We start from the raw sequence: 19401 nt of genomic DNA, 5'->3' as shown, positions 1-19401 counted from the left end.
CTATACTTGAACCCTAAAGTTTTTAAAATGCTGAATATTTTATTCCAGTCTACGTTATCAAGTGCCTTTTCTAAGTCTATAAATGCTATGTATGCTGGGTTGTTTTTCTTTAATCTTCTTTCTGTTATTAATCTAAGTGCTAAAATTGCTTCCTTTGTTCCTATACTTTTCCTGAAACCAAATTGGTCATCTCCTAACACGTCTTCCACTCTCCTCTCAATTCTTCTGTACAGAATTCTAGTTAAGATTTTTGATGCATGAGTAGTTAGGCTATGTTTTGTATTCTTCACATTTATGTGCTCCTGCTTTCTTCGGTATCATAACAATAACACTTTTTTTGAAGTCTGACGGAACTTCCTCTTTTTTGTAATTATTACAAAATATTACATACACCAATTTATAATCTATCAATCGCTTCCTCACCTGCACTGCACAGTAATTCTGCAGGTATCCCGTCTATCCCAGGAGCATTTCTGCCATTCAAATCTTTTAATGCACTCTTAAATTTAGATCTCAATATTATATCTCCCTTTTCATCCCCTTTGACCTTCTTCTTCTTACTCTATAACACCAGCTTCTAATTCATTTCCTTCGTATAACTCTTCAATATATTTCACCCACATATCGACCTTTTCTTTCATATTATAAAACGGTGTACCATCTTTGTTTAACACATCATTAGATTAAAATTTATGTACCACAAAATTTTCCTTAACTTGTAAGCTCTGCCTATTTTACCAATCATCATTATTTCTCTTTTCACTTCTGAAAACTTTTCTTTAATCCACTCTTCTTTTGCTAATTTTCACTTCCTGTTTATAGTATTTCTTAATTGTCAATAGTTCCTTTTACCTTCTTCATCACCAGCATTCTTATACTTTCTATGTTCATCCATTAGTATAATAAAACCAACACGTACATATAAGTAGAATTAATTAAAAGTACAAAAAAATAAAATAAAAATAAAAATATACTATTATTAAAAATGCTTAATTATTTAACATAAATTATTATTTTTTTTTAAAATAAAAAAATGCCATAATCATTACATACGAAGTACAAAATTTTTATTATATAACTAAATAATTTTTTCTAATTTTTATCGGAACAAAATAATTAATAGACAAAAAATATTATTACTTTATGCATTTTTTAAAATTTGAACAAGGAAAAAAATTGACTACAAAAAAATATTGATCATTTAAATTTAAAAAAAAAACAAGAACATTTTTATTTAAAGTATTTTAATATAAAATAAAAGTTTAAAAAGTATTAAAATATGAGCTATTTAAATATTATACAAATTGTAACCACAATCTCAAATTTATACTACAAAAAAGTTAAACAAATTTTAGAAGTTTATAATAATGGAAGAAGTAAAATTATTCATATATTCTTTTACAACCATATAACTGGGATTTGATTCTTATCTAATTACATAAAACTTTTTATAGTACATCTATGTTTTTATTTATTTATTATTTTTTTTATTTATGATCGATGACAAAATATTTCAAATAAAACAATTTTGTGAATTCATCTACTCATAAGATTAGTTTGAAATTTCAGTATGCCAAAATAAGTAGAAAAACTAACTGCAAAAGTGTGCAATAGTAATGTAGCATGACGTAAAAAATTGGTGTACCTAAACGAAAAGATATCCCTACCTGGTGATTAAAAAACACAAGGACATCAAACTATCTACAAATTAAAATGAAAAAGACCATTAACTAATACGAATAGTATTGTTGATGTCTGCTAATGTTTACTTGCAGAGTACTGGGTTTCACTCAGCTAGTGATCACTCATAGAAGGGGTAATTGTTATTGTTCTCGGAAAAGTTTATACTTTAAAAAAAAAAAAAAAGTTAGTAAAAGTTTTACTTTTAATATGAGCAGGAGGAGTTGAACAACTCTAGACTGAGGAATGACCTCCCGTATAAGCTTTATATTAAAATATAGAATATACCTCAGTCATGCCTTATGGTTACCTTCCTGAGGAAAATTTATTATATCGTAACTGGAACTGCTTCTGAATTAATGTAATTAGAAAAACAGCAGTAAATTAATGATTCTGTTTGCATCAAGTTATTTTCTAAACTCTAAGATATGAAAAGACCAAACCGATGGAAATGTGTGTACAGAAGTTAATTTTATTTTGGGTAATTAAGTATTCATTTTTTCAACTAGAATTATTAAGCAAGTACTATCAAAATTTCGTAACTGAAATCTGCGAGGGAAAAAGATCCTGGAGGACCTCAGATCCAGGATTTTACTCGTTCCAAAAAAGACGAATTAGAAAATTGTGAGAGCGTCAAAATATTACTTATATTTCCATAATTTGATGTCTGTAAATAATTTAAATTCAATTTTAATTAATTCAAGGATCAAGTTGACAAGGAATTTGACGTGCTTATCACTGAGATTTGTCGTTATTGAAAATCGTTGAAGGTTAAAGTCATAGAATTTCTTTTTTTTTTCTTTCTTGAAAGTCCTGTGTATGACTAATTATGGATTGTTCAAAATCCGAATTGCATGAAATAAATAAAAAATAAATAAATGTTCATAATTCAGACAACAAACGTATTTATTTAAACAATGTGTGGACTGTAAAAAGAGTAAAATACGAATTTATAAGTATTCATAAAGAGACTTGCTTTGAAATGAAAATAAGTTATATAAAGATTACAACAAATAAGATATACAATTGTTAATGATGCCGCTAGACGGGCGAGTTGCGTACATGGCTGATATTCTTTTCTTTCTCTTTCTCTTTTTTCCTGTTTAACCTCCGGTAATTAATACTTCAGAGGATGAATGAGGATGATATGTATGAGTGTAAATGAAGTGTAATCTTGTACGGTCTCAGTTCGACCGTTCCTGAGATGTGTGGTTAATTGAAACCCAATCGCCAAAGAACACCGGTATCCACGAACTAGTATTCAAATCCGTATAAAAATAACTGACTTTACTAGGACTTGAACACTGGAATTCTCGACTTCCACATCAGCTGATTTGGGAAGACGCGTTCACCACTAGGCCAAGCCGGTGGGTTACGTGACTGATATTGCGCGACGACTGCCTGGTCGAGCTAGCCGGCGCGCATACCCCCACTACTTGATTGACAGTACGAGCGCAACCATCCTGAAATGGGCAACAAATTTTTAACTTTCAATATCACTGGCTTCCAAGAAAAATGGCACTTTAAGGAAAGAAGCGATTAGGTATTCAAAAGTTTCAGTTTTAAATTAAAGGAAGCCAGACGTCCTCAGAAGGCAAGCACATCTTTATATTTTTGTCGAATGATAGAACGCTTTATATATATGAAAAAAATTCATATTTCATATCTGTTAAGTTAGGGTATGAAATCTTTAGAGAGAAAGAAGGTATGAAACTCTAATTCTCCTTTATGAGATTAATTATTTTTTGAGGTTACGATATACTTCGAAAAAGATCGGTTAAAATACAAAAATACTTAATATTTATAAAATTTAGAAGGCCGAAAGTAAAGATATGTGGGTTCCCGTTTGAACTTGTCGGTCTACATTATGATGACCGAGATACCGAATACATCTATTTTTTTTTTTGGATGGTAGAACGTATTTTGAAAAAACTATCGGACTACGATCGTATGTAGTTCAAGTATCATTAGTTGAGGGATGTAGGATACAATTACTTTTTTTAGGGGGCATGAAAAGCGTGATCACATTAAAAATTATTGTTACTTTCTTTAAATGTAGAACGCATTTTGAGAAAGAAAAATTCGATTATCGCAATAATTCTTTTATTAATTTAGGAGCTAGAAAAGAGTAAAGCCGGTGGAGGTAAAGTAATCAGAAAGCCATAGGCATCGTAACGTGTTTTAATTTTTTTCTTAAGTAGTAGACCGTGTTTTGAAATACTGAATCGGGTTAGGTTAATAATAAAAACAGATAAACGTATAGAAAGTAAATAAGTTGATACGATTAAGGAATACAGTCAGAGCAAGAATGTAGTATATGAAACATAATATTTTACAAGTTTATAATATTTTAGTGAATCCAATATTATTATAAATATTAACATAAAACCGGATAAGTATTAATATTAAGTTAAAATAAGTAATTTAATTATTCTATTTATAACATTTACAATTACTTAATATTTTTTACTATTTTTTTAAATTTATCAAACCACTGCGTAATAATAATAAATCAACAGCTTAAAAAAAGGGTCATGGTCCACGTAGACATACGGGATCGTAATCATATTTACGATAAAAACGGGTAGTATTCTAGGTAGCAAATTCCCCCAAAAAAAAGTTACATAACAATATAAATAATGGGGAAAATTTATCAGTAACTATTCAGCCTCTAATGCTTTGTAAGAGATACAAAATCTACTCATTGGTTTTATTCATTCGTTATCTTAAATATACAATCTTAAAATAAGCATACAGAAAAAAATTTAACTTAACAAATAACATACCATCATTTAGTATTTTCTTCTATCGTTAATCACGCATTTAAATTTTTCATTATTACTCAATTTGTATAAAAATTCAAGTCCCTAAAAATTTAATTTTTCATTTACAGTACGTTTCCTTCTTTTTTTAAGGAAACACTCTCAATAGAGTAAAATTCTCTCGTTTTATTATTCGATACCAATCTGTATTTTATATCCTCTAACCAACTCACCCAAGATCCAGAACCGATTCCTATATGGACAGGATCCACAGAAATTGGTACTTATATTTCGTATTTTAAGGATAGAGATAGATGAATTTGCATCCTAAATTAGAGGATGTATAGACTATATGTCTAATAAAACAAGAGCAAATATGTTAGGCTACATGATAGTGATGAGTGAACGACCTGACTCACAGGACCCTTTAAATTGGCGTGATGTTAGAGTTGGCTAAGTCATTAGGGACTTACACGGATTTGAATACTAGATCGTGGATACCGGTGTTCTTTGGTGGTTGGGTTTCAATTAACCACACATCTCAGGTATGGTCGAACTGAGAATGTACAAGACTACACTTCATTCACACTCATACACATCATCCTCATTCATCCTCTGAAGTATTATCTAAACGTTAGTTACCGGAGGCTAAACAGGAAAAAGAAAGTAAGTCATTAGGGACGCCGGCCTTCCTGGCGCGAGTGGTAGCGTCTCGGTCTTTCATCCGGAGGTCCTGGGTTTGAATCCCAGGCATGGCATCTTCAGACGCTACAGAAATTGTCATTCATCTCATCCTCTGAAGCAACACCTAAGGGTGGTCCCGGAGTTTAAAAAAAATCATTAGGGACGCATAGTGAGGCGATACGACTTGCTCATTCATGACGGCTGAAACAAGAAAACGAGTTATTTTATATTTAATCAGGATAGATATATCTCAATTTATCACCCATCTCCCATATCAACCGTTGAAAATCACTCGAACGCGAAGACACCGAGGAGCAGAGACGTATAGAAAAAAACTCTGGGTGAATCGAAGCCTGCGATCGCTGAGACGATGAGACGAGACGATAAAGATTCAACCAAATGCATTCAATTTACTTTGAATTTCCTCACCGATTTTATATATACATATACACGACTACAAATCAAAGAGATATCCCCAACCGTGAAAAAAATTTAAGGGAGAGGACAACCGTGTTTACTGTTCCTAGAACATACCGATTTTATGTCGATCACCGTTATACTTGTTCTATGCCGTCTTTTATGATATTTGTTTGATGTTCTTATGCGATCTCCTTGGTGGAGTGTCAGTGTCTTAGCCTTTCATCCGAAAACTCCCGGATTCGAGACCTTCAGTCCGATACGGCAATATTAGTTGGCTAAAATATTTCCGTTCAACGTTCGAGGTTACGCGGTGAATTATTCATCGACAAAAAAAATATGCGTGATATGTAACACTGCACACAAATCTCGTTTTACATGATATGTATTTATTCTAGTCAGTTTTCATATTAATTTTTTTCTTTTTAATCTTACAGAAATAAAATTTAGGGGAAATTAGTAATTAAATAATTATTGTTTATGATCGAATTAGTTTAGCCGTAATAAGAAAGGGAGTCCGACAAGGATGTTCCCTATCTCCGTTACTTTTTAATCTTTACATGGAACTAGCAGTTAATGATGTTAAAGAACAATTTAGATTCGGAGTAACAGTACAAGGTGAAAAGATAAAGATGCTACGATTTGCTGATGATCTAGTAATTCTAGCCGAGAGTAAAAAGGATTTAGAAGAAACAATGAACGGCATAGATGAAGTCCTACGCAAGAACTATCGCATGAAAATAAACAAGACCAAAACAAAAGTAATGAAATGTAGTAGAAATAACAAAGATGGACTACTGAATGGAAAATAGGAGGAGAAAAGATTATGGAGGTAGAAGAATTTTGTTATTTGGGAAGTAGAATTACTAAAGATGGACGAAGCAGGAGCGATATAAAATGCCGAATAGCACAAGCTAAACGAGCCTTCAGTAAGAAATATAATTTGTTTACATCAAAAATTAATTTAAATGTCAGGAAAAGATTTTTGAAAGTGTATGTTTGGAGTATCGCTTTATATGGAAGTGAAACTTGGACCATCGGAGTATCTGAGAAGAAAAGATTAGAAGCTTTTGAAATGTGGTGCTAAAGGAGAATGTTAAAAATCAGATGGGTGGATAAAGTGACAAATGAAGAGGTGTTGCGGCAAATAGATGAAGAAAGAAGCATTTGGAAAAATATAGTTAAAAGAAGAGACAGACTTATAGGCAACATACTAAGGCATCCTGGAATAGTCGCTTTAATATTGGAGGGACAGGTAGAGGGGAAAAATTGTGTAGGCAGGCCACGTTTGGAATATGTAAAACAAATTGTTAGGGATGTAGGATGTAGAGGGTATACTGAAATGAAACGAATCTTAGAGAGCTGCATCAAACCACTGGACTAAAAAAAAAAAAAATGATCGAATTTAAAACGAACCGTGATTTAAACAATTTAAAACCGAATTGATTTTTTCTAACTTGTATCGATATATTAAAAAAGATGTTAATTATTCAACAATAATTTAGTTCGAATATAAATTACTCCGTTTTCTATCGATAGTTTCTGAATGATTAGTATATGAATTCCCGGTATTATATTTTAATGAGCTCCGTAGTTCTGCAGCCACAGAGTGGCAGAGTCTGTCTGGGGAATTCCTGTACAAATTACCTCTCATACACAGAGAAAACAGCATATTACCGTCTAATTTTCATATTCTGAATTTTTTTAGAAAATTCGGTCTCATGTTCCTTTCGAAAAGTAAAAAATAAATTCATCTACAAATTACATTAGTACGAGTATTTGTAACTAAATATTAATAATAAATAATAAAAGTGACTAAAACATAATAAACAATATTATTATTATGTTATTTATTGTAAGACAATTTTTTGCCATAGTTATTTGTGTAATTAGGCAAACTTGTCATTAAAAACAATGTGATTTTTTAATAAAAATATAGTACAATTTCATTTTAAAAATTTTAATTTATAATCGGTTACATAAACCGATAGGTTAGTATTAGATAAACAATTTCAATACTGTTTAATTTGTTAATTTAGGACACCATAACTTAGATAATAAATTGTACTTTTAAATTAATCCTGTAAACCCTTTATCCAAATTAATTTACACAGCTGTTTGTAACATTGTTTTTAGTACTTTTTAATCATAATAACCGCATGACCGACTGATTATTTTTATACGGATCTTAGACCAATATTCGGTAACGACTAAGCCGAACTAAACCATTTTTTCCTCTTCATTTACTGAATTTTGAAAAAGGCTTTAAGAAAAAAAATTATAAAAATAATAAAGGTATTAGACGAGCAGATTTATTCAACTGAGAGGATATATTATTTTACAGACGTTTTAATGCAACAATTTGCTAAGTTAAACTTTTTTCTCAGAGAAAGAGAAAATCACCTTGCAAATCAAATTTAGAAAATTGACTGATTTTTATTTTGGTATTTCATTTACCAAAATAAATTAAACTGCACTTGGGGTAACAGCAGTTAAAAAGAAAATTTTATTTTTTTACACTTTTCTAGGTAGGGGAATGACGTAATTTTTCGCAGCTGATATATTTATACACTTAAAGTTATATCATAAATCGGTAAGAATTGCTTTATTAAAACTTATCTTTATGTTTCATACTTAAGGAAATTCAAGTTATTTCAACTGTTTATTTATTTATTTGTTTGTTATTTCTGTTTAAATTGAATTATAATCGAACCAAAATCTAATCCAACGAAATATTGGTTTAACATATTCTTAGCAAACACAGAAAATTTACAATATTAAAATCCTAGACCTTTCAAGATTAAAATCATTCGAAATATTTATCTATGGAACCCCTTTTAACGAAAAAAGTTTAAAGTTTTAAAACAAAAGTTTAAGAGTCACTTAAAAAAGTCAATAAAAAAGAGGTCATAGAACAAAAAATATGCCAACTCCCGTTATGATGATTTTTATAAATTTTTACGCACAAGATTTTTACAGAACCCTCCGCTGATCGATATAATTCTTAACAAAACTTTCCTTGAATTGAATTTTTGATTTCTAACAAGGTGGTAGCTTGTTTTTAGTGAAACCATTTTACATATTATATTTGTTGAAAATAGTTTTAGGGACACATTTCGAACGCTGAAAATTATAACAGTTTCATACAAAGGTTTTTGAGATTTCTTTGCATATCTTAGAGAATTTTTAAAATTACAAACCAGGTGTATATTTTAATAAAACTATTCACCGATGGTAAGTATTAAATAAAATAAATTTTAAAACAATTTTGGTACGAAACATTTGTCGGAATCTTTAGACTGAAAATTCCCATCTGTTAAACAAATAATTTATAGGTAGATACGTTATCCATCTATAATAAACGGTTTGTAGATATTACACCCAACAGGTACCAGGAGAATTTTGGATTATTCTGTATGTAACTGGATAATTTTGGCATTTGTAAATAATATTATATTTTTGTAAATTGTTGTTCGTTAAAAATTACTAGCTAACAATTACTATAGTATTTGATAAAATAAAAGATAAACCCTGCCTTTGAATCACTTATCTCATCCGCGGGGTCAGAAAATCATGGATCATTCAGATTTAAAACTTTCTTTTTTTTAAATTAATTAATTTGCAATGCCGTAATAAAAATGGATCGGGCCGTACTCCAACAGTTCATAAAAAAATTACTCGATTTTTAGTTATTCTTCCCCGTAATTCTAATTTCAGAATACGTAACTTATACAATTAATCCATTAGTCCATCGAAGTTATCCTTCGCTAACAGAAATCCCCGTATTATCATTTTAATATATCAAGTTAATTATAATCTTATCGAAAAAAAAAGGCATAACAATTCTAAAAACTAAATCGCACAGTTTTACGAATATCAGTAATTTATTATAATCGTGTATACATTTGTTTAGATTTAGATTATGTTTATTTTACTACCTTACCTTTACTTTCGAATGTTATCACACAATAGAAAAAATAAATTAATTACTGATTTTACTGGATTTTTTCAGTTCTAAATATATTCCAAATTTTTTATTTCACGTAAAATGACATCTAACAATTTTCTTGTTATGAATTGGGCACTGTCGTCTACAAATCTAAAAATTAGGTATTTGTACGTTATTATTTTTTTGTAAACACATTAAGGGAAGAAAAACGGGTTTAACTGATTAAAGGATAAAGTAACCTTAGATAACAATTAAGTAATTTTCTGTAGTTGAAGAGAGTAGATTAAACTAAGAAATTATCGTTTTTAGAGAGTTAAAGATACTTAACTGCCTTGTAGTTGTTCTGTATAAATTTAAACACTAACTGAAAAATAAGATTACACTTAAAACCGACAAAATAACTTTTAATAAAAATAAAAGTAAATGAGCTATTTCGGTTGTTAAACAATCATCATCAGTAGATTCTGAGTAAAAGGTTACCCGTAAGAAAATACATAAATAGATAAAAAAAAAATAAAAATAATAACAGGTTATGCCTTCTTTTAAACCACGCGTCAGACCGATGATATAATTACACCGAGTGCCTTGTTAATACTTTACTGTTTTAAATGCGCTGTAAAGAGGTAATCACAGAGAAGATGTAATATTTTAATTTATTATAAACAAAACTTTTTCAACTATTTAACTGTATATTTTTTATCCCTTATTTCAATAACGTATTTTAGTTCTGTTGTTCTGCTGATAATAGGTGCGATGTAGTTATAGTGAATTATATTTTGGGATTATTTTCATACGAGTATAAAAATATGTTTAAAAAAAATTATTGTGGTTGTAGTTACGGCCGTAACTTTTGACGCACACATTTTACACGTAATAAGGTGGTCTTCGTGCGAAAAAAATGAAAATCTTTTTGTCGGGCGTAATTCGTTTAATGGTGGTAATTTATTTTTCACGATCCTATCTTCTTCAAATTTTTAGGGATAAATCACCCGGATAGGATTTAATGAGCTGTTCATATACCCTGGCTATCTACCGCTGCGTAGCGTTTAACCGCAGACATTACGGACCGAGACCGTTGTTAAGCCTCACTTCACCTAAGGCAGATCGAGAGAATGACTACATTTGGACGGTTCTATAATATCTCAGGGATCACAAAGATTTGATACACGAGATACGTGAACACATTAATAAACAGTCGAGTAAATAACACCTAGCAGTAGAATATAATTATTTACCGTAATTAATGTTCATTCACTTACTACTTAATCAATTATTATCGCTGCTTCCTCAAAACGTATTTTTAATCCGATTCAAATATTGGATTAAAAACTTGTATGAAAGTTAAAATACGGAGAGGTATGCTTACCAACTTTGTTATTGATGTAAGATCAATGATATACTTCAATGATTCAGATCTCTCCGAAAGCGCTCGACGAAGTGAAAAGAAAACGATGTACGAAGCAGTAAATAAATAATAATTAATTTTCACAAACACCGATCAACTATTAATCTTCTACGAAATAAGATAATATGTAAGTAGATAGTTTCAAAGTATAAAAATCTTAATTTAAATTTTTCACTGTTGGGCGTATCTGTGTAGTACCAATTGACCTCATAGAAACGAGAGAGAGACTTTGGTGAAGACCAAAAATCATTTTTCACAAGACATTTACAAATTCCGTATACACATCACACGTTCGTACTGAATTTGAGCTAAATTTATTGAAACGGGATATAAAATAAGTTCATTCACGGCGACCTTAGACTGTTTTTAATAATCTTCTGTTGAATGAAGTACCAAACCATTATAAGAAAGGTTTTAATAATGAAAGGATTATTGAAAAAAACTTTATACCGTATTTAATGATACTATTAATCACTGCATAAAAATTTACATACGATATTTGCCATTAGGAAATGTAAATATGATATATACGTAAAAAATGCGCATATAAAAGTATAACAAAGTGACAACTAGAATATTTGCAATTCAGCGGTAAAAATTGAATTTATGAAACTGAATAGGGGAACGTTTTTATTATGATGTAGATGAAACTATTAGTAATTATTGTTTTTCTGTCAAGTACCATAACCGTACGTTAAGGTAACCTGACATGCGACACAAGTAATTTACGAAAATTAGATAAAAATTCTCAAGAATAACAAGCATTATTACTTAAGCTTACCAGTTAAAGTAATTTGTGTTGGGTTTTACATTGCATTTCTTGAGACGGAAGGTAAGCGACAGAAATTTTTCCGATTGCTTGACATAGCAAGTTCTTCGGAATGCTGGAGATTTTCAGCCCTGCAAGTGACAACATCACTCTGTTCAACAGGAACCTGTTGCAAGTAAAATATCATTTCGATTATAGAAAACGATTGTGATATCTTTTGTTCCTTAACCGGGTTGCATATGTTATACTATACCAAGACTCGAAAATTTAGCGTAAATACTCAGTAATGCTTTCAAACAAATTATTTCCATACACTACCAGCTACCTCTATTCTACCTATACACAATTCTTTAGAGCTTTAAGAGGGGGGAATAAGTTGTAACGTATTTTATACATGACGATGAACAAGTCGAGGACAACTTGTTAGTCGCATTTTATATTTCCGGTGATGTGCTCATGGAAATTATATATTCATACATATATATATGAGGTCTGTAAATAAAGTAATGAGACTACATTTTTTTGGCAACCAAGGTGGCAACACTGTAAAGTTACTAGTAAAAATATGGTTACATGAACAGCTAATTTATATTAGGTACTAATATTTTTAGTCTTTATTTCCACGTGAGACGTAAACAAACTTTTTGTGAAATGAGTTTTTGTTATGCGTGACAAAAATGAGTGATACTAATTATGAGCAACATTGTGTAATCAAGTTTTGCGTTAAAATTTGTGAAAATACTAATAATTTTTTTCAAATTTGAAAAGGGCGTATGGAGATGACGCTCTGTCACGAACCCAAGCTTTTAGGTGGTTTAAAGCATTTACAGATGGCTGAGAATCAGTTGCGGACGATCCATGCTCTGGAAGACCGTTAACATCAAACAGTGACGACAATGTTGAGCTAATCAGAGACTTTTGGAGTTGTCTACAGGACAGACTGTAAATCAATATGTTTACCGAGAAATTCTTGAAAGACTGCGGAAAAGAGTTGCTCCCGTTAGACCAGCCATCAAAGACAACTGGATGCTGCATCATGACAATGCACCTTTTCACACTGCACTCTCAATCGATGAGTTTTTGGCAAAGAAAAACATTACTGTAATTCCTCAACCGACTTATTCACCTGACTTGAGTCCCTGCAACGTTTTCCTGTTTCCGACTTTAAAAAACACCTCAAAGAACACCACTTTGGAACAGTAGAAAACATTAAAAGAAATGTAACCGACCGTCTGAGGGATATTCCGGTTTCTGAGTTCCACTGCTATGATGAGTGGGAAAACCGTTAGAAGCGTTGCGCGGCCTCCCAAGGAAACTATTTCGAAGATGATAAAGTCCATGTATAAATGGATTGTAAAATGTTTTTTCTGAACCAGCCTTTTTATTTATAGACCTTTATTACTTTACTTTATTTGCAGACCTCGTAGATATGTGACAGAGGAAGATACCACGTTACTCAAGATTGGCAGTCGGGCTATTCTTAAAAGAACCAATATTTTATTGTATTTCTCTCCATAGTTAAAAGCAACATTTACTACCGTTCTAGGGACTACTTTAAGCACACTGCACTGTAGATTAGTCATATGTAAAAATAATTAAATTCTTATATTATGATGTTTAGGATTTCTAGAAGTAGCAGTTTTAATTACAAGTACAACTATTCTTCATTAATTAACTGTAATTGCAATTATAATGGCTTACATTTTTCACGACTAGTGTAACTTATTATCGTCTATTATTTCATTTTTGTGTATACAGTAATTTAAAGTTTACGTATCTCTTTTTTTTAAATTTAGTTTTAGCAACAACTACGGACTCGATAGTGACCCTCCGTACTGGCTATCTCCCAACGGTGAGTTGAGACCTCGTAGAACTGCAGGAGCGGGTCCGTGGACTGGACTGCGTGTAACTATAAACGTTCCAAAACGGCAGGAACTGCCTCCAGATATTGTTGTAAAACCTGGAGTACTGGTAGTAAACTATTGTTAGATCTCTCTTACTTTAAATTAATTTTAGTACTGATATCCAAATATTTACTATTTATTCTGGATCGTACAGTTATTTGCAAGGCAAACAAATATTACATAAATTAGAAAATCAGAAAAACTAAGAGAGGAAAGTGAAAATGATTGGAATTAACTGCAGAAATTTATTTATCTTGTAAAGTGAAGTTTAACTCTCACTTTAAAACGTTCCTTGGATTATTAAATACAATTAGTATATTTTCTTGATATGTATTAATCTGCATTATAATTGAAATTATTTAAAAATTTTAAGACATTTATTAGGCATTAATAAAAACGGATACTTCCTGAAATAAAATGTAAAATATATCCGATCTAAAAATATTGAATAAAATAAAACTGAAAACTGGAAACAATTAACTCTGAAATAAAAAAATAAAAAAACACATGAAATACTCTCGCCTATTTTTATTCCCTCAAATAGAAAATTAATGGGTATTTACTCAGTGAATAGGGAACATATTTTTACACGTAATAGGAAACAGAAAAAAAAACCGTCATGTACTTTAAATGTATCTAAGATGATATTTTTTAATTAACAATAACTTTCTCCTGATAAGAACATCAAACAATTCAACAAATTTGTTCTGTAGCATATTTCATCACAAATAATTACTCTTTAAAGCGGTTGTATTATTTGATAGTATTTCAATAAACCATGAGTAAAAGTAAAACCATTAATAAAAATTAATAATATTAAAGGCTTAACTATTATATTTAAGACTATTACTATATTTTACCATTATTTATAGTCACGATAATCCGAACTTCGATAATTTCAATTTCTATAAAAAAAAGGAAATGTACACTATTAAAAAAATATATTTTTATAGGCCTATTGTAAACTTTGATTCCCATCGTTTGCTGTACAGGCCTAACTAAAATTTAATTTTATTGCAAAGGCTATTTAAAACCCTGTTGCTAAATAGAATTTTCTCAGTGTCTATCCGAACTTACTGAAGGAAATGAGTCGACCAAACTCATTTATGTTATTTTTTAGTAAAAGACATTTATTTCTGAGAAATTTTATAAAATTTCTCAGAAGTGATTTTATTATGGCGTTCGGTCAGTGACACGATTAATGCCGCTTGATTGTGTTCTTTACCATATCACTGATGCACCGCATGTTGTTCGTTGGATGCAATTAAATGTACGTTCAGCTTTATTTACGCTTTTTTATGAGTGTTTTATTGTGTACTGTACGGCCATAAATAAATTTAAATTCAACATTTTTTGTCTATATTGGAACTTAACGTAAAATGAGTTCAAAGAGAAGACGTGTTATTGCCGATAAATGTAAAATTTGACACATTCAAAGGTATAGATAATAGAAAAACATTTAACGCTAAGAAACATTTATTGTCTAAGATCTTGGAATAAATCCCGTAATTGTAGGTGACTGGAGACGCAAACGAATAAAATTAGAATAATTCGAAACGATTTCAGAAAACGATCGCGTCTAGATCGCGAATAAAGGAGAGTGAATTTGAAAAAAATAAGCGAAGCATTATACGTTTTCTTCGGTTCATAAAAAATACTGGCCAATTTTTGGGCCGTATAAAAAGGATCCATATTTTCAATACCAACTTCAGGATGGTAAAAGTTTCGCTTCCGGGATCGCTTGGTAAGACAAGAGGAAAAAGAAATATATGGCATTAGGCAGTTACTTATTGTGGAGAAAGATCTTCTGCAAATAGCGAAAGAGCCGATTCATTTATGAGAAAAATTAAAAATTAATAGATGAAGAACAGTGCTCTCCAGATGAAATCTACAGTTGTGTTCGAAACGGATCTGAATTTTTATAATGCTTCCAAACAAACTTTAAGCTCACTCAAAAGAAAATAGAGCGCCGGATTTTAAAAATGTAAAAAAACGAATTACATTTAGCCTTACTTAAGCACATCAGAGAGTTGACCGAGTTGAAAATTACGGCTTCTTGTACTAGGGAAATGTAGAAAATCAGGGATTTCAAAATATTGTTGTTTAAGAATAATATATAGGCTTCTTATTTCGGTCAGAAAAGTGTCTGGATAGATCGAAATATTTTTAAGGCCTGTTTTATCGATGAATTTGAGGTAGAAGTTAAACGGTATCTAAATTAAAGAAAACTATTTCAGAAGTCATTACTTTTAACTGATAATGTTCCATCACATCTAGATATTGAAGTACTGTGAAGCGGCGATATTAAATATAAATTTTTCCCATAATAGTCCATATTTTTCCCATTATATAATTTCTCCCATAATAGTGCAGACTACGGATTAAGGGATCTTTAAAACAATAAAGATCTACAAACGAAATATGATTACGTATATCCTGGGAGAAGAGAGTCAAAACAAGTAAAGTGATCGGATTTTGAGAAACAAAAATTAACGTAAAAGATGTCATTTGTTGGATAACATATGACTGGTGTGAAATTAAGATAAGTACTAAAAAAACATGGAAAAATATTATTTCTTTTGAAGAGACGAATTAAATTTTCGTGAAGATAGTTGATAAATAAATCGAATAGAGCTCGTTATTTTAGTTCAAAAAATATCAGATTGAAAAATTTAAGTGAAAAATAAATTAAGGAGTACCTAGATCCGACGGCAAAGAAGAAATTACTGACAACGACGTAATAAGTATGGTATATCACCGGGCAACAAGCAACGCAGATAGTAAAGAGGAAGATGAAAATGACCGTTAACAAAAATTCGGACAGGCGTAGTCATACTCAACCCACCGGGTTGGTCTAGTGGTGAAGCGTCTTTCCAAATCAGCTGATTTGGAAGTCCAGAGTTCCAGCTTTCAAGTCCTTGTAAAGGCAGTTATTTTAATACGTATTGGAATACTAGATTGTGGATACCAGTGTTCTTTGGTGGTTGGGTTTCAATTAACCACACATCTCAGGAATGGTCGAACTGAGACTGTACAAGACTACTACACTTCATTTACACTCATGCATATTATCCTCATTCATCCTCTTTCAGGAAGTAATACCTGAATGGTAATTCCCGGGGCTAAACAGGAAAAGAAAGACGTAGTCATTTTCGTATGTTTGTTTTGGAAAGCGTTCTACATTGCATAGTAGTGCAACTCAAATTAATGCCACGTGAAATTTTATTTCTTAAAAACTGGAGTCATGTTGAAGAAAAAGATTATATTTTTTCCAAACAAATAAGCAAATATAGTGGTAGCAAAAAAAATAAGGTATCCTTAAGTTTATAATTTTATTTATATAACATAATATAGTTTACGATCGTCAAAAACATTAATAATATTATTTATTATAAGGTTAATTAAGTCCGCCTTTCGTATGATTACATAGTATCTTCATATTTTCCGTAATCCGAGAGGCCTGCGGTCATTAACTCGTATTTTCGAGACTGTACTACACTGGATAAAAGTAAATAAATAGAAGTAACTGTAACGGTTAATTCGGATTTAAAACTTTGGAATTTTTGCTCGTATCGTAACAAAGAATATTTGGGTGAATGAAAAATCCTAGATATGCAGATCCTAGTGGGCGGGAAAGGATCTCAAGGTCAGCTGAATTAGAAACCAACTTGTTATATATTTTAAACTGTATATATTTTTAAAAATTTTGAATTCCAGAAAAATTCTCGCTTGTTTCTGTTGTTTATAAAAAAACCCAAACCCAAAAGGTAAATAACCCAAATGGTGTCATTTACTTGAGATCTTACATGTTTTGGTGCATCTTTGGGAAAAAAATCCCTTTCGGCACGTCGGAAGGCGGAGGTAGATTTCACCGGTGCTAAGTAGGGGATAAAAAAGATTTCCACCTTAAAGTTGAGAAAAACATCAAATATACTCAATACGACAACGATTGCATGTGAAAAAAGTTTCACATGTTTAACAAACGACAAGCCCCATCTTCTTACAGTTCCAGCAGCATTTTGGTCATCTCTTGCCGTAATGGTTAGTCATATTAAAATGCGTTTCAGATAAAAGTTTTAGGTCATGTTTAGAAGACTAACGACCAATTTAAATCGATTCGATACTGTGCCTGTTAGGGAGGTATGATTTTTTTGTCTTCGAAACCCCATTTTTTCCACCCTGTGAGCCAACGGTTAGTTATATCAGAAAACTTTACTTAGATAAGTTTTAGGCCCTTATCCAAAAAGTAGTAGAAACTTTAAATGAATTCGATATTTTACTTGATAAGAAAATTATAGCGATATTTTTTTTTCGATAAAGCTCCTCCATTTCCATCCCCATGGTCCGATTTTGCCCATTAACGAACTCGATCGATATTTTGAGTCGTTATATTTTATGTATCAATTTGAAAGTGATTGGCGCAAAATTACGGCAGTTATCGTGTTAACGATAAAGTGATATATATATATATATATATATATATATATATATATATTGAACTGACGGTGGTTTTGGAGTCTGGGGCATGTGAAACGCGAAGACATATCGGAATTTTCCGGAAGTCGTATCATAATATTCATTACAATAGGTATTTCATTATGAAATCTACCTAAAATTATACGTTCGCACAAAAGACTTATGTTTATTTACGCAAAACTATGTATAATAACACACTGCTTACATTCCTAGACAGAATATAAAAAAACACAAACCGATCAAAACAAAACATATATTACACAAAATTTTAAGTGAAAATTCTGAAAAATAATCTGATAATTGATAAAATATAAAATCAGGAAAAGGTAGTTTTCAGACTAAAACAAGATAAACTTTCGCACACAAAACGATGTAGATTAAAATTTTTAATTTAAAAAATTATATTATTATTATTTTTATTTGTCTTTAATTTTTTTTAACGTACATTGCTCAGCTAAAATCTTTTAATTCTTACTTCTCCAGAATTTGTGAATCTGTGTAATTTATAAAGTGACGTAGTAATTTAGCGTTATATGTAGTTATGTGTAGCTTACTGAAACTTTTTATGTACATATCTGATACGTTTTCAAACTAATAAATTAATATGAGTTGTTGTTTAATTATTTTACAAATAATTATTTGACTCCAGGTTATGGTGGGTGATCCGAAAGCTTTTCCGAGCGGAAGAAGCATGGTAGTAACAGCCGGAACATTCGCTGATATAAATGTATGGGGAGATGCGAAATACCCTACACCAAGAGTTCGAAAACTTGCTCCATCAGTACGCCGCTGCCTTTACTCTTTTGAGAAAAAGAGCCTAGAAAATTCACGATATGTTAATAAGAACTGTCAACAAGATTGTTGGCAAGATCATGCGGTACGCTTCTGTAACTGCTCTCCTGACTTCCTTTTCATTTCCAAGGGTAAATACACAAGTATTTATTTTAAAAAACAAGTAAACAATTTGTCACATCGGTTTGATCTATAATCACACGCATGAATTTATTTTTTTAAGAGTAAGTAAATACTTTTCACTAATATCTGCGGTTTGTTTTTTGTCATAGATCCAACAGAATATCCACCGTGTGATGTCGACGGCCTTATTTGCCTCAACGACTATAACGGTTAGTATAATAAGTGCAAAAAGTTATATATAGGCTCTGTGTAACATTATATTCTCCGATCGGACAGTAGGAACTTGGCCGAAAGATTTGTTTTTCATTCGGATACGACCCCATGTAATAAGATTTCAGAGGTAACAAAAGTGTTTCCATAGGAACTCTGATCTTGCTCTCAAATGGCTATTTACGGGAGGTTATCTCAAAGTAAAGACCGTTTCATTCTAAAAAGGTTTT

The 19401-nt window shown here is 31.0% G+C and overlaps 1 protein-coding gene across 1 annotated transcript in view; it reads left to right on the top strand.

The window, feature by feature from the left end:
* LOC142317891 (pickpocket protein 19-like) overlaps nt 1–19401 on the top strand; it is a 90021-nt gene that overhangs the window by 30734 nt on the left and 39886 nt on the right. The window contains exons 6-8 of the mRNA XM_075354431.1: nt 13463–13637; nt 18696–18969; nt 19111–19170. Of these exons, the coding sequence (XP_075210546.1) occupies nt 13463–13637; nt 18696–18969; nt 19111–19170 (509 nt within the window). The remainder of the gene's footprint in view (nt 1–13462; nt 13638–18695; nt 18970–19110; nt 19171–19401) is intronic.

This window comes from Lycorma delicatula, chromosome 1, assembly GCF_047948215.1.
Source record: "Lycorma delicatula isolate Av1 chromosome 1, ASM4794821v1, whole genome shotgun sequence".
NCBI classification, from domain to species: domain Eukaryota; kingdom Metazoa; phylum Arthropoda; class Insecta; order Hemiptera; family Fulgoridae; genus Lycorma; species Lycorma delicatula.
Note: the sequence above shows the minus strand (reverse complement) of the source record. Positions and strands in the feature narration are given on the sequence as shown.